Here is a 15,689-nt window from a genome sequence, read left to right as displayed (position 1 = left end):
TAAAAAATTGTCCTCCAGACGGGCAGAAGTCTTCATCCAGACGTCTTCATCCTTCCGACGCGGAGCGGCTCCATCTTCAAGACATCCGGCGCGGAGGTGAGTGGTGGAAATAACTTGCAAGTTAGTACCGAGCCGATCATAGCGCAAAACTCGTAATCTAGCCGTTAGTTATTTATGTCTCTGATATGTTGATAATTTATCATAGCATATAAATTATATGTCTTAGGTTATCCTGTTCTCTACAGGATTTCCGTATATTTTTATCTCTCTCATATTGAGAGGCTTTTTATTTATCAATTTCATGTTTATGTATCATAATTTTAGTGTTTTAAGGACACTGCTTTTTCCTCCCTCATATTGAGGTGAGAACTTATGTGTGTGACATGTATGGTGTCAGATTTCTCTCTCAATCTCTTAATATTTTTAGGACACTAATCTATTTTTTATTTTTATATTGTTTTGTTAAAACAATATTATAGTTTTTTTTTCCCCCTCAGATTGAGGTGAAAATTGCAATGTCTGCAATCTGTATGGTTTCCATTATCTTTCTCTAGTTTTGGAGGTAGTATCCTTCTATCGCTAGAGTTCGGTGACTACAGCTGACGTTTCGTCCAGATCTAGATTGGTTATGGTTTGGCTGTGTTCATCTACAGGTGGTAATGGAACCTTCCTTCCTCAGGACTAGAAGAGTAGTCCCTAGGGTTGCCTAGGTGCTGCTCGAATAGCTCTGTGGTTAGGTGCGCAGCTTCATAGTTGTGAGTTTTCCGGCAGATCCTCATGCAGGTCTAAGCTGCCTTAGAAGAGGGACAGCAATCCTTGTAGCCTTCCTCTGAGAATAAATCAGTATGAATGGTTCGCTTCTGGTCCGAGCATGAATCATGTTGGGGACAGATTTCCTTCTTTCAGCAGGTTGAGGTTTGCTGCGTCCTAGATCCATTGGAGAAGGCAGTATCGCAGGAATCAGGATAGAATTTAATTTTGTCCTCCTTTAAGGGACATTAAACACTTTGAGATGGTAATATAAAATTATAAATTGTATGTAATAAAACAACTCTGCAATATACTTTCATTACTTATTTTGTCCTCTTTGCCTGTAATTCCATTCTGAAATTGTGAGCTTTTCAGTTCCTGTTAGAAATGGAAGTGCAGAACACTGTTAAATCCAGCACAACCATTGGCTGCACACTCTAATGACCTATGTATAACTGTCCCTAATTGGCCACAGCAGAGAATGTAACACAAGTTACAACATGGCAGCTCCCAGTGTTTTATAGACACTAAAACTTTACACTTATTTTGTCACTTTTTAAACAACTAATGAAACTTAAAAAAATACATCTACATGTTAGTCATGGACTAATCTTTTCTTTGAATGCATCATTCAATCGAGCATGTATTAAGTGTTTAATGTCCCTTTAAGGAAGATTTTCCCTGTAAACATATATGCAGTGAACACCATTAGACAATCCTAGTTTTCTATGAATCTGACTGCTTGGAGATCGAACGCCTAGTTTTTTAGGCGTGGTTTTCCAGAAAAGGTTTTGTTACCATGCTTCGGAATCTTAGACCAGTATCTCACAGAATCTACCATAAAGGGTAGTGTTTTTCCTGCTTTCTGTCTTTTCTCTAGTAGGGCCTGGAGAAAATATTGTCAGTTAGTTCTCTGAAGGATCAAGAATTTTGTTTTGTCGATTCTTTTGTTTAACGTCTGGTGGACCTGCCTGATGCTCAATCCTTGGTTCAGACCTTGGTCATTCTCAGGTCTGTGTTTACTCCTGTTGTGCCTCCATGGAGACTTGTATTTTGTTCTTAGAGTTTGCAGCAGGCTTCGTATGAGCCTTAGTCTCTGTTCTTTTTAAGTTGTTATCTTGAAAGTTGTTTTTTTCCTCGCTATTTCTCCTGCTCGCAGAGTTTCTGAACTTTCGACTCTGCAGTGTAAATCCCTTGCCTTATTTTTCATGCGGATAAGCGGTTCTCAGTTCTAAGTTAGGTTTTCTTCCTAAGGTGGGGTCGGTTCGCAACATCAATCAGGGGATTGTTGTTTCTTCCTTTTGACCTAATTCTTCTTCTCTGAAGGAACGTCTGTTGCATAACCTGGATGTGGGTGCATGCTCTGAAGTTCTATCTACAGGCAACTAGACATTTTCAACAGTCTACTGCTCTTTTCTTCGTTTTATCTGGTAAGCGTAAGGGTCGGAAGGCCTTTTATGCTTTTCTTTTTCTCTGGTTGAGAAGTGTAATACGATTAGCTTACGAGTCTGTTGATCAACAGTCTCATGAGAGTATTACGGCTCATTCTACTAGGGATGTCTTTTCTTCCTGGGCTTTTTGTGAGGAAGCTTCTATGGAGCAAATATGCAAGGAGACCACTTGGTCCTCATTGCATTCCTTTTCCAAATTCTAGAAATTTGATCTTTTGCCTCAGCTGAGGTTTCTTTTGGGAGAAGGGTTCTTCAAGCGGTCGTGCCTTTTGTTTAGTTCCGCCTGTTTTTGTTCTCCCTTCCTTCCTTCCTTCCTTCCTTACCTGATAAATTATTTTCTTTCCTTGGCATGAAGAGTCCACGACCCACCCTGAATTTTAATTTAAGTCTACTTTTTTTCTATAAACCTCAGGCACCTCTATACCCTTATCATCTTCTATTTCCATTTTCCTTCGGCCAAATGACTGGGGATTATGGGTAATAGGATTGACACTTAAAAGCTCTGCTAGTGTGTTCTTTGCCTCCACCTGGTGGCCAGGAGTTGAATTCCCCACTAGTAATTATAATGGATTTGTGGACCCTCCATGCCAAGGAAAGAAAAGAACTTATCAGATAAGCATAAATTAATGCGCATTGAAGTTAGCAATTCTTCATGTGCGCTAAACCAATAACGTGTTAGACCTTAACGCTGCGCGTTAAGTGTATTATATATTCCAATGTTTTTCACATAGAAAATACTGTACTTTGTATTATTAAATACATATTTCTATATGTATATATCTGTTAATGTAAAATAGATATCTATACCTATATATCTATACCTATATATAAGAATATATACATACTGTATATCTGTTAATGTTAATGTAAAATAGATATCTATACCTATATATATCTATACCTATATATAAGAATATATACATACTGTATATCTGTTAATGTTAATGTAAAATAGATATCTATACCTATATATATCTATACCTATATATAAGAATATATACATACTGTATATCTGTTAATGTTAATGTAAAATAGATGTCTATACCTATATATCTATAAGAAAATATGCATATGTATCTGTTAATGTTAATGTAAAATACATACCTATATATCTACAAGAATATTTTTATATATATATATATATACAGTGTATATATATATATATATATCTGTTAATGTAAAACAGATATCTATACCTATATATCTATAAGAATAGATATACAGTTATAAATATATATATATATATATATATATATATATATATATATTTATTTATAATATAAATTCCTGTAAGTGAAGAACATTGGAATGTGAAGTATTCATATCTCCTGTCGGGTTAGCGCGCAAGCGATAGGTGTTTAGATGGATAGGTTTTTTCTTCTTCTCTGCTTTCCATTAACTTCTACGGGGAGAAGAAATTAACGCAGTCACGATAATTTTGTTAGCGTATGTCAGGTTTCACTCACGCGCAAACTTTTTACTTTCAACTTGTAATATGGACGCTACCCGACGCGTGCAAAAAGCCTTCATTTAGTGAATTTATGCTCCACTTGTAATCTAGCCCCTAATAGGTTAGACATTCATATTTGGACAACTTTTTAGCTGTGTTTTATTGGAAGGAGAAAAATAATCATTACCGTAATAATAATAACAATAATATAGGTTGTCCCTTCCTCCTCACACTTAGCTCCTTGTGCAGCTCTATTCCAATCCAAACAATCTTCTGTTCATTGAACTTCTTGAAACGTAGCACTTAAAGGACCATCAAATCCAGTAGAATCCCATCATTGACAAATTCATCATTTTAAAGATACAGTGCACTAGCACTATCTTTTAATTCCTAAGTGTGTTCCATTTCCCTTTGCCTGAATCATGTGACAGCCATCAGCCAATCACAAACGCAGATATGTATATACTTGGCTCTCATGCATAATATGCTCAGTAGGAGCTGGTGCCTCATCTTGTGCATATTTAGATAATAGAAGTAAATTGGAAAGTTTGTTGTTTTTTAATTGCATGCACTGCGTTAATCATGAAAGTTATAGGCATAGGAAAGTCAAAATTAAACTTGCATGATTCAGATAGAGCAGGTCATTTTAAGACACTTTAATTCACATCTATTTGCAAATGTGCTTTGTTCTCTTGGCATCCTTTGTTGAAAAAGAATACGCACATATCCTACACTAGTGGGGTTGAGCTGCTGATTGGTGTCTGCACACATTTGTCTCTTGTGATTGGCTAACTTGTTGTGTTAATCTAGCTGCCAGTAGTGCAATGCTGTTCCTTCAGCAAAGGATAACAAGAGAATGATGTAAATTTTATAATAGAACTGAATTAGAAAATTGTTTAAAATTGTATGTTCTATACAAATCATGAAAGAAAAATTTGGGGTTTCCTGTCCTGTTAATTCTCAATTTATTGTCCCACTAAGAGGTAAGGGGTTGATTATGTGTACAAAGAATCTTACGTAAACCTCTGGGAGAGCATAACATTTTGAATGGATTATTGGGATCCATTTACCATTGCAGCCATGAATATACAGCCTCATGTTATATAACTAAAAACAAATCCTTATTTCAGGGTAAATAACCTTTGCTATACTGTGCCTAAATTAGACAATTATCTTTAGAGAGATTTTTCCTCAAAAACCATTTTATTAACAAAATCCTATTTAAATTAAAGGGACAGTTTACTCAAATATTTTCTCCCCTTTAATTTGTTCCCAATGATCCACTTTACCTGCTGGAGTGTATTAAATTGTTTACAAGTAGCTCCTTTACCCTTATATTGGCATTTGAAATGGTTAATTTAGCATGTGGTATCCCCACCTATTCTGAAAGTTTGTGGCCGCGCGTACCAGCTATAGATAAGCTTTGTAAACACAGCCAGCAGAAGAAATTACACTCCCAGTGTGATAAAGCAGAGATAAGGTAATAAAATGTTGATTTTCCATTGTTCTCTCAAAGTATTGGTGATTGTTTTAAGGACAGATATAAGATAAAGAAGCAGGTATATGTGCACAATGTGATACAGTAATGAGATCTGATTATATCTACAAGCTCAACCTATTTTATTAGGTTGTGGCTTCAAAACACAAAATCAGAGCTTTAATATACACAAATAAACCTTAAAAAGCTAATTTTCATACATTTTTTACTCTGCAGTTGGTAAAAAAAGCAATTGTAAACACATTAAGGGAAAAACTATTTTACAGTATACTGTCCCTTTAAAACAAAGATTTATTTATTTTTTTAAATGGACTTTTATCCCCCCTGGCTAACACTATATGGTCTACCACACAAGTGTGCACAGCCAAGAAATGGCCAAATAAATTTAGATGTGGTGGAGCCGATCACCAGTCAGAAGAATGAAACTGCCAGGGTCAAGGAAATTAGACAAATGTGAACACAAGACCCTTCCTACCAGGAATGGAACTGCTGTGTATGAGGGAGTACGCTTATTGGCCATGCTTAGCATTCCATGATTGGCCTCTTTGCATGTGCCAATCACAGATTGAGAACACACCATCTTGTTTGGGATGATAAGGCAGTCAGATGCTATTGGCCTGTTGCATGTGCCAATCACAGAGTGAGAACACACCATCTTGTTTGGGATGATAAGGCAGTCAGATGCTATTGGCCTGTTGTATGTGCCAATCACAAAGTGAGAACACACCATCTTGTTTGGGATGATAAGGCAGTCAGATGCTATTGGCCTGTTGCATGTGCCAGTCACAGAGTGAGAACACACCATCTTGTTTGGGATGATAAGGCAGTCAGATGCTATTGGCCTGTTGCATGTGCCAATCACAGAGTGAGAACACACCATCTTGTTTGGGATGATAAGGCAGTCAGATGCTATTGGCCTGTTGCATGTGCCAATGACAGAGTGAGAACACACCATCTTGTTTGGGATGATAAGGCAGTCAGGTGCTATTGGCCTGTTGCATGTGCCAATCACAGATTGAGAACACACCATCTTGTTTGGGATGACAAGGCAGTCAGATGCTATTGGCCTGTTGCATGTGCCAATCACAGAGTGAGAACACACCATCTTGTTTGGGATGATAAGGCAGTCAGATGCTATTGGCCTGTTGCATGTGCCAATGACAGAGTGAGAACACACCATCTTGTTTGGGATGATAAGGCAGTCAGATGCTATTGGCCTGTTGCATGTGCCAATCACAGAGTGAGAACACACCATCTTGTTTGGGATGATAAGGCAGTCAGATGCTATTGGCCTGTTGCATGTGCCAATCACAGATTGAGAACACACCATCTTGTTTGGGATGACAAGGCAGTCAGATGCTATTGGCCTGTTGCATGTGCCAATCACAGAGTGAGAACACACCATCTTGTTTGGGATGATAAGGCAGTCAGATGCTATTGGCCTGTTGCATGTGCCAATCACAGTGAGAACACACCATCTTGTTTGGGATGATAAGGCAGTCAGATGCTATTGGCCTGTTGCATGTGCCAATCACAGAGTGAGAACACACCATCTTGTTTGGGATGATAAGGCAGTCAGATGCTATTGGCCTGTTGCATGTGCCAATCACAGAGTGAGAACACACCATCTTGTTTGGGATGATAAGGCAGTCATATGCTATTGGCCTGTTGCATGTGCCAATCACAGAGTGAGAACACACCATCTTGTTTGGGATGATAAGGCAGTCAGATGCTATTGGCCTGTTGCATGTGCCAATCACAGAGTGAGAACACACCATCTTGTTTGGGATGATAAGGCAGTCATATGCTATTGGCCTGTTGCATGTGCCAATCACAGAGTGAGAACACACCATCTTGTTTGGGATGATAAGGCAGTCAGATGCTATTGGCCTGTTGCATGTGCCAATCACAGAGTGAGAACACCATCTTGTTTGAGATCATAAGGCAGTCATATGTTGTACAAAGTTCTGCTCGTTTACTGTCCTTGACTGGAATATGATGTAGACCTCATTGTTGTTTAAGTGTATTTACTATCTGCTGTTGTGTTACAACTAACCATGTCATGTTTTTGTGACAGCTTCATATTAATGAGTACTGCAGGAACCTTAGAAAGCTTGAAGATGACATCTGCAAGACCACAGAGCTCTTCAAACAGCTGGAGGAACAAGTCCATACACATCCAGCAGTGCTCAGTGAAACACAAGATACTTCTGTGCATTTAGACTTCATTTTGCCAAAAAGAGAAGAACTAAACTCCACTTTGGCTAAAATCAAAGCTCTAGCCATGCAGCTGAGATCCATTTGTCATCCGAAAGCTAAGGAAGAACTAAAATATATTTTACAGGAGATCGCTGCCAGGAACTCGCGGTTGACCACATTGCTTGAAAAGAAAAGATGTGCTTTGGCGAGGTATGATTCAAAGCTTTTGTTTGATCTTCTAATGTGTGAGCTAAATCAATTTGGTAACTGACAGCTGTGAACCTCCTAACTCTTTAGCGGTCAGAGACAGTTGCAGTGAGCAGCTATAGAATGCACAGCTGCACTCTCTGGCAAACAAGAGGTTAAGAAACCATGATCAGGACTGTGAAGTTTATATTGGGAACAGAATAAAAAATTATATAACCATTTAAAGTGAAAACATTCTTTCAGATAACAATATTAATTTCAGAATTTATAGGTCATTTAAATGTTTCTTCAAACTGCAGACAATTTCAAGAGCTGTGCATTTGAAAAAAATAAACAACAGAAAAAGAAAATCTTTAATATAATATACATCAAAAAGAAAACTTTATTTTTGTTAGTTTGCAATTAGTTATTTTTTTCATAGGTATGAAGAAAGAAGTCCTAGGTTGTTTAAACTGTTCAGTCAGATACTTTTAACCACCAAAACCTCTTTGCGTTTTGAATTCTGGAATAGGAACCTCAGGGGAGGAGCCTGTTTTTCTGGGTGGATTGGCTGCGTGAGGGTAGGATTTAGGTAGTGAGGGGATGTTGGTATTTGTGCAGACCACGTGGGTTGGTTTTGGGCATTCAAAGGTTTACTTAAATGTAACCAGGATATGAGATAGTGGTAATAAGGGGGAGTTTGGGATAAGGCTGCTAATTTGGACCAGGCCCACAAATTAAAGTATGATTGGGGCACTGCATCAATGTTTGCATTGGGTTCATCTACTTGAAGCTTAATCCAGAGTCCAGGCTGCTTATTGGTAGAATTTGTGAAACAAAGTGAAGTGTAGTGTGGTTAGAGCTAAAACTAGGGATGCCTGTTGAGTATTTATCTGTCCAGTAAAATGAATGCAAAGTAAATGATTGTGAAACTGGGATCAGATATTGAGTTTAATATTACAGGCAATGGGGTCAGATCAGTGGGCTATTGTGGGCATGTGTTTGATATGTCTAAGGGCTATTGTGGGCATGTGTTTGATATGTCTAAGGGCTACTGTGAGCATATGGTTGATAGATCTGAGGACTATTGTGGGCATATGGTTGATAGATCTGAGGGCTATTGCAGGCATATAGTTGATAGATCTGAGGGCTATTGCGGGCATATGGTTGATAGATCTGAGGACTTTTGTGGGCATATCGCTGATAGATCTGAAGGCTATTGTGGGCAAATGGCTGTTAGATCTGAGGGCCATTGTGGGCATATGGTGGATATATCTTAGGGCTTTTGTGGGCATATGGATAATCGATCTGAGGGATATTGTGGGCATATGGTTGATAGATCTGAGGGGTATTGTGGGCATATGGTAAATAGATCTGAGGGGTAATATTGTGGGCATATGGTTGATAGATCTGAGGACTTTTGTGGGCTTATCGCTGATAGATCTGAGGGCTATTGTGGGTAAATGGCTGGTAGATCTAAGGGGGTATTTTGGGCATATGGTTGATAGATCTCAGGGCTTTTGTGGGCATATGGGTGATAGATCTCAGGGCTATTGTGGGCATATGGATGATATATCTAAAGGGCTATTATGTGCTGTTACAAACTGCTATTTGTGACTGGCCCTTTAAATGGAAGGTTGCCCTGCTTCCCTGGATTTTGGAGAAGCCTATTTGCCAGCCTCCTTCCTCATGACTATGGCCCCTGGAAGATTGTGCCCCTGAGAGTATATTGACTTTTGTTGGGTGTGTGTGGCCCTTTGGGAAACGTCTGGGGACATATTGTGACTCTGGTGAACAATGCCCCCTTTAAGACTATGTCCCCAGACCTGTGAAATGACTTGTCCCTGGCTTTCTCCCACTTGGTTCAGTTTCATTGTGTGCCATTAAGAGTTAAATTTTGTTCAGCTTCAAGAAACCTATTCTACATACAAGTCTGCTGGGATTAGCTCTAATTAGGTTTAGTGATCAACTTTCCCATTGTCTAATCAGACTAGTATTGATAAGGTGGACTGCATTGTTTTATTGTGTGTAATGTTATCTGCTGAAGTAAATGTTGTGGCCTGTCAAAGGGAGTGTCTCTCTATCTAATATCAAATGTGTGATGGGGGATTTTATGCCTCCCCCTGAGAGTGTCCTGTTTGCATGTAACCTCAATAAAAAGGAGGCTGTGTGCTCCAGCACATCAGACCTATTTTTGACCCTCTAACTTGCAGCTTTGACTCATGTTTGTAGGGGACAGCTTATAATCACTACAGGGATTGCTATGTTTTTCATACTCCCTTAGCTACAGGGATTGCTACAGAAGCAAGAGGTTCGCCTACTGGAGCCTGGTCGTAGGTCCAGGGCGCAGAGCAGACGGCGAGATACCAGCCCAGCAGCGGTGGTTCATATAGTCTGCATTACTGATGGTGGCTACGCAGCAGTTATAGTGTCCACGGTGCTGCTGCTCCTTTGGTGAGCGCTAGGAGCATCCTTTTCTACGGTCCAACTTCCAGCCAGCCTGGAGGCAACCGTAACATTTGGCGGCAGCGGTGGGATTGGCGTCCTAGCGCAAGGAGCAGCACCACAACAGCACTGGTATCGTAGGAGAGTTATTGAGGGCAACGCTAGCCACTGCGCAGCGTCCCTACCTACAGCAGCATGGAGCTGACAAGACACTATTCAGAACCCTGTGAAGAGCACCTCAACCTGATCCGTCGCTATGAGGGCGCGGATTTCGTTCCAGAGGTAAAGAGGCGGCTAGTCCGATATGGTCCAGACCCTGCACAGGAGGTAGTCAGTCGCATCATCCGGGAATTGGATACGGAGAACAAAGCGGCACGAGCCTTTGAGCGCCAACTGTGGAGTTTGAGGGTCTGGACACCTGGTCTCCAGCGAGAAAGTGAGTCACAGGGAGCGGAGAGCAACGACCTCCCTTCCCAGCGGCAGCCAGAGTTACAGGGAGAGGAGAGCAGCGACCTCCCTCCCCAGCGGCAGTATACTGTGCAGAGGGAAGAGACAACCAGTCCCCTTCCCCAGCCAGAGATACCAGAGGCAGCAGGCCTCATAGACTGGTCCTGGGAGGACCCCCAGCAGGCAGGTGGAGATGGGACCGCAGTCTCTCTACCGGCCCTACAGGGATGCTGGGCAGGTGGCCCAGATCCCCAGCGACAGACCCAGCTACAGGGAGGGGAGAGCATCGACCTCCCTCCCCAGCCGGAGTGTGCCTTCCAGGGAGAGGAGACAACCGGTCTCTCTCCCCAGCCGCAGCATGTTCCACAGGAAGCGGAGAGCATCGACCTCCCTTCCCAACGGCCACCGGAGTATCAGGAGGAGGAGGTAAGCCAATCTCCCCCTCCCCAGCTAACTCCTAACTTGGGCCCAGGGTTAACAGTGGAGATGTTAACCCCCACTGACCCCCACGTTCCCTTTGCCACCGGGCAGGACTATGCCCCAATTCCCCCAGCAGAAGAGCTGGCATCAGAACAGAGCGCTGCTGGCCTCTGCCCTACAGACCCCCTTGTTACAGGACTGGCCTGCAAACCCCTCACCCCAGCAGAAGCGCTGGCACCAGGGCAGAGTGCCGCTGGCTTCTGCCCCCCAAGTACCATCAGCTATTTGCACAGCTGCGCCAGGAAGGCAGAGGATGCTACACTTTCATCCTATAACCTGGAACCTACAGGCCAGTGCTACTTGTTGTGGGGGGGCTGCTTTGCTGCTAGTGTTTATTTGTGGGTGGGTTGCGAGACTAACTTAGGCACTGACCGACAGAAGGTCAGGTGCCTTGTTAGTCTCCCTCCAAAAGGGGAGATATGTTACAAACTGCTATTTGTGACTGGCCCTTTAAATGGAAGGTTGCCCTGCTTCCCTGGATTTTGGAGAAGCCTATTTGCCAGCCTCCTTCCTCATGACTATGGCCCCTGGAAGATTGTGCCCCTGAGAGTATATTGACTTTTGTTGGGTGTGTGTGGCCCTTTGGGAAACGTCTGGGGACATATTGTGACTCTGGTGAACAATGCCCCCTTTAAGACTATGTCCCCAGACCTGTGAAATGACTTGTCCCTGGCTTTCTCCCACTTGGTTCAGTTTCATTGTGTGCCATTAAGAGTTAAATTTTGTTCAGCTTCAAGAAACCTATTCTACATACAAGTCTGCTGGGATTAGCTCTAATTAGGTTTAGTGATCAACTTTCCCATTGTCTAATCAGACTAGTATTGATAAGGTGGACTGCATTGTTTTATTGTGTGTAATGTTATCTGCTGAAGTAAATGTTGTGGCCTGTCAAAGGGAGTGTCTCTCTATCTAATATCAAATGTGTGATGGGGGATTTTATGCCTCCCCCTGAGAGTGTCCTGTTTGCATGTAACCTCAATAAAAAGGAGGCTGTGTGCTCCAGCACATCAGACCTATTTTTGACCCTCTAACTTGCAGCTTTGACTCATGTTTGTAGGGGACAGCTTATAATCACTACAGGGATTGCTATGTTTTTCATACTCCCTTAGCTACAGGGATTGCTACAGAAGCAAGAGGTTCGCCTACTGGAGCCTGGTCGTAGGTCCAGGGCGCAGAGCAGACGGCGAGATACCAGCCCAGCAGCGGTGGTTCATATAGTCTGCATTACTGATGGTGGCTACGCAGCAGTTATAGTGTCCACGGTGCTGCTGCTCCTTTGGTGAGCGCTAGGAGCATCCTTTTCTACGGTCCAACTTCCAGCCAGCCTGGAGGCAACCGTAACATGTGCATATGCTGATAGATTATTATTATTATTATCAGGTATTTGTAGAGCGCTAACAGGTAGATCTGAGGGCTATTGCGGGCAAATAGCTGGTAGATCTGAGGGCTATTGTGGGCATATGGTTGATAGATTGCAGGGCTTTTGTGGGCATATGGGTGATAGATCTGAGGGCTATTGTGGGCATATTGATAATAGATCTGAGGGCTATTATGTGCATATGCTGATAGATCTGAGGGCTATTGTGGGCAGTTGCTGATAGATCTGAGGGCTATTGTGGGCATATGCTGATGGATCTGAGGGCTATTGTGGGCATAAAACTGGTAGATCTGAAGGTTATTGTGGGCATAAGACTGGTAGTTCTGAGGACTATTGTGGGCACATGGCTGGTAGATCTGAGGGCTATTGTGGGTATATGGTTGGTAGATCTGAGGGTTATTGTGGACATAAGACAGGTAGATCTGAGGGCTATTGTGGGCATAAGACTGGTAGATCTGAGGGCTATTGTGGGTATATGGCTGGTAGATCTGAGGGCTATTGTGCGCATGTGGTTGGTAGATCTGAGGTCTATTGTGTGTATATGACTGGTAGATCTGAGTGCTATTGTGTGTATATGGCTGATAGATCAGAAGGCTATTTTGTGCATATGGTTGGTAGATATGAGGGCTATTGTACGCATATGGCTTATACATCTGAGGGCTATTGCAGGTATATGGTTGATAGATCTGAGGGCTGTTTGGACTATTTGGGTATATGACTGATAGATCTGAGGGCTATTGTGTCCATATGGCTGATAGTTCTGAGTGCTATTGTGTTTATATGACTGATAGATCTGAGGGCTATTGTGGGCATAAGACTGGTAGTTCTGAGGACTATTGTGGGCATATGGCTGGTAGATCTGAGGGCTATTGTGGGCATAAGGCTGGTAGATCTGAGGGCTATTGTGGGTATACGGCTGTTAGATCTGACATATGGCTGGTAGATCTGAGGGCTATTGTGGGTATATGGTTGGTAGATCTGAGGGTTATTGTGGGCATAAGACTGGTAGATCTGAAGGTTATTGTAAGCAAAAGACTGGTAGATCTGAAGGTTATTGTGGGCAAAAGACTGGTAGATCTGAAGGTTATTGTGGGCATAAGACTGGTAGTTCTGAGGACTATTGTGGGCATATGGCTGGTAGATCTGAGGGCTATTGTGGGTATATGGTTGGTAGATCTGAGGGTTATTGTGGGCATAAGACTGGTAGATCTGAGGGCTATTGTAGATATAAGACTGGTAGATCTGAGGGTTATTGTGGGTATATGGCTGGTAGATCAGAGGGCTATTGTGGGGATATGGCTGGTAGATCTGTGGGCTATTGTGGGCATATGGCTAGTAGATCTGAGTGCCATTGTGCGCATATGGTTGGTAGATCTGAGGGCTATTGTGTGTATATGACTGGTAGATCTGAGGGCTATTGTGTGTATATAACTGGTAGATCTCAGGGCTATTGTGTGCATATGGCTGGAAGATATGAGAACTATTGTGGGCATATGGCTGGTAGACCTGAGGGCTATTGTGTGCATATGCCTGTTAGATCTGAGAGCTACTGTGTGCATATGGCTGGTAGATCTGATGGCTATTGTAGGCATATGGCTGGTAGATCTGATGGCTATTGTAGGCATATGGCTGATAGATCTGAGGGCTATTGTGGGCATAAGACTGGTAGATCTGAGGGCTATTGTGGGTATATGGCTGGTAGATCTGAGGGCTATTGTGCGCATGTGGTTGGTAGATATGAGGGCTATTGTGTGTATATGACTGGTAGATCTGAGGGCTATTGTATGCATATGGATGGTAGATCTGAGGTCTATTGTGTGTATATGACTGGTAGATCTGAGTGCTATTGTGTGTATATGGCTGATAGATCTGAAGGCTATTGTGTGCATATGGTTGGTTGGTAGATATGAGGGCTATTGTACGCATATGGCTTATACATCTGAGGGCTATTGCAGGTATATGGTTGATAGATCTGAGGGCTGTTTGGACTATTTGGGTATATGACTGATAGATCTGAGGGCTATTGTGTCCATATGGCTGATAGTTCTGAGTGCTATTGTGTTTATATGAGTGATAGGTCTGAGGGCTATTGTGGGCATAAGACTGGTAGTTCTGAGGACTATTGTGGGCATATGGCTGGTAGATCTGAGGGCTATTGTGGGCATAAGGCTGGTAGATCTGAGGGCTATTGTGGGTATACGGCTGTTAGATCTGACATATGGCTGGTAGATCTGAGGGCTATTGTGGGTATATGGTTGGTAGATCTGAGGGTTATTGTCGGCATAAGACTGGTAGATCTGAAGGTTATTGTGGGCAAAAGACTGGTAGATCTGAAGGTTATTGTGGGCAAAAAAATGGTAGATCTGAAGGTTATTGTGGGCATAAGACTGGTAGTTCTGAGGACTATTGTGGGCATATGGCTGGTAGATCTGAGGGCTATTGTGGGTATATGGTTGGTAGATCTGAGGGTTATTGTGGGCATAAGACTGGTAGATCTGAGGGCTATTGTAGATATAAGACTGGTAGATATGAGGGCTATTGTGGGTATATGGCTGGTAGATCAGAGGGCTATTGTGGGGATATGGCTGGTAGATCTGTGGGCTATTGTGGGCATATGGCTAGTAGATCTGAGTGCCATTGTGCGCATATGGTTGGTAGATCTGAGGGCTATTGTGTGTATATGACTGGTAGATCTGAGGGCTATTGTGTGTATATGACTGGTAGATCTCAGGGCTATTGTGTGCATATGGCTGGAAGATATGAGAACTATTGTGGGCATATGGCTGGTAGACCTGAGGGCTATTGTGTGCATATGCCTGTTAGATCTGAGAGCTACTGTGTGCATATGGCTGGTAGATCTGATGGCTATTGTAGGCATATGGCTGGTAGATCTGATGGCTATTGTAGGCATATGGCTGATAGATCTGAGGGCTATTGTGTGCATATGACTAGTAGATTTGAGGGCTATTGTGGGCATATGGCTGATAGATCTGAGGGCTATTGTGGAAATATGGCTGATAGGTCTGAGGGCTATTGTGGGGATATGGCTGATAGATCTGAGGGCTATTGTGGAAATATGGCTGATAGGTCTGAGGGCTATTGTGGGGATATGGCTGATAGATCTGAGGGTTATTGTGGAAATATGGCTGATAGGTCTGAGGGCTATTGTGGGGATATGGCTGATAGGTCTGAGGGCTATTGTGGGGATATGGCTGATAGATCTGAGGGCTATTGTGGGGATATGGCTAATAGATCTGAGGGCTATTGTGGGCATATGGCTGATAGATCTGAGGGCTATTGTTGGGATATGACTGATAGATCTGAGGGCTATTGTGGGGATATGGCTGATAGTTCTGAGGGCTATTGTGGGCATATTTCTGGTAGATCTGAGGGCTATTGTGGGCA

At 42.4% G+C, this 15,689-nt stretch overlaps 1 protein-coding gene across 1 annotated transcript in view; it reads left to right on the top strand.

Annotated features, from left to right (window-relative positions):
• Window positions 1-15,689, top strand: part of SYNE2 (spectrin repeat containing nuclear envelope protein 2) — a 799,180-nt gene that overhangs the window by 458,245 nt on the left and 325,246 nt on the right. Inside the window, exon 49 of the mRNA XM_053697281.1 lies at window positions 7,227-7,558. Coding sequence (XP_053553256.1) covers window positions 7,227-7,558 — 332 coding nt within the window. The remainder of the gene's footprint in view (window positions 1-7,226; window positions 7,559-15,689) is intronic.

This window comes from Bombina bombina, chromosome 1 (genome assembly GCF_027579735.1).
Source record: "Bombina bombina isolate aBomBom1 chromosome 1, aBomBom1.pri, whole genome shotgun sequence".
Classification (NCBI taxonomy): Eukaryota; Metazoa; Chordata; class Amphibia; order Anura; family Bombinatoridae; genus Bombina; species Bombina bombina.
The sequence above is the reverse complement of the archived record's forward strand: the minus strand, read 5'-3'. Positions and strand labels throughout refer to the sequence as shown.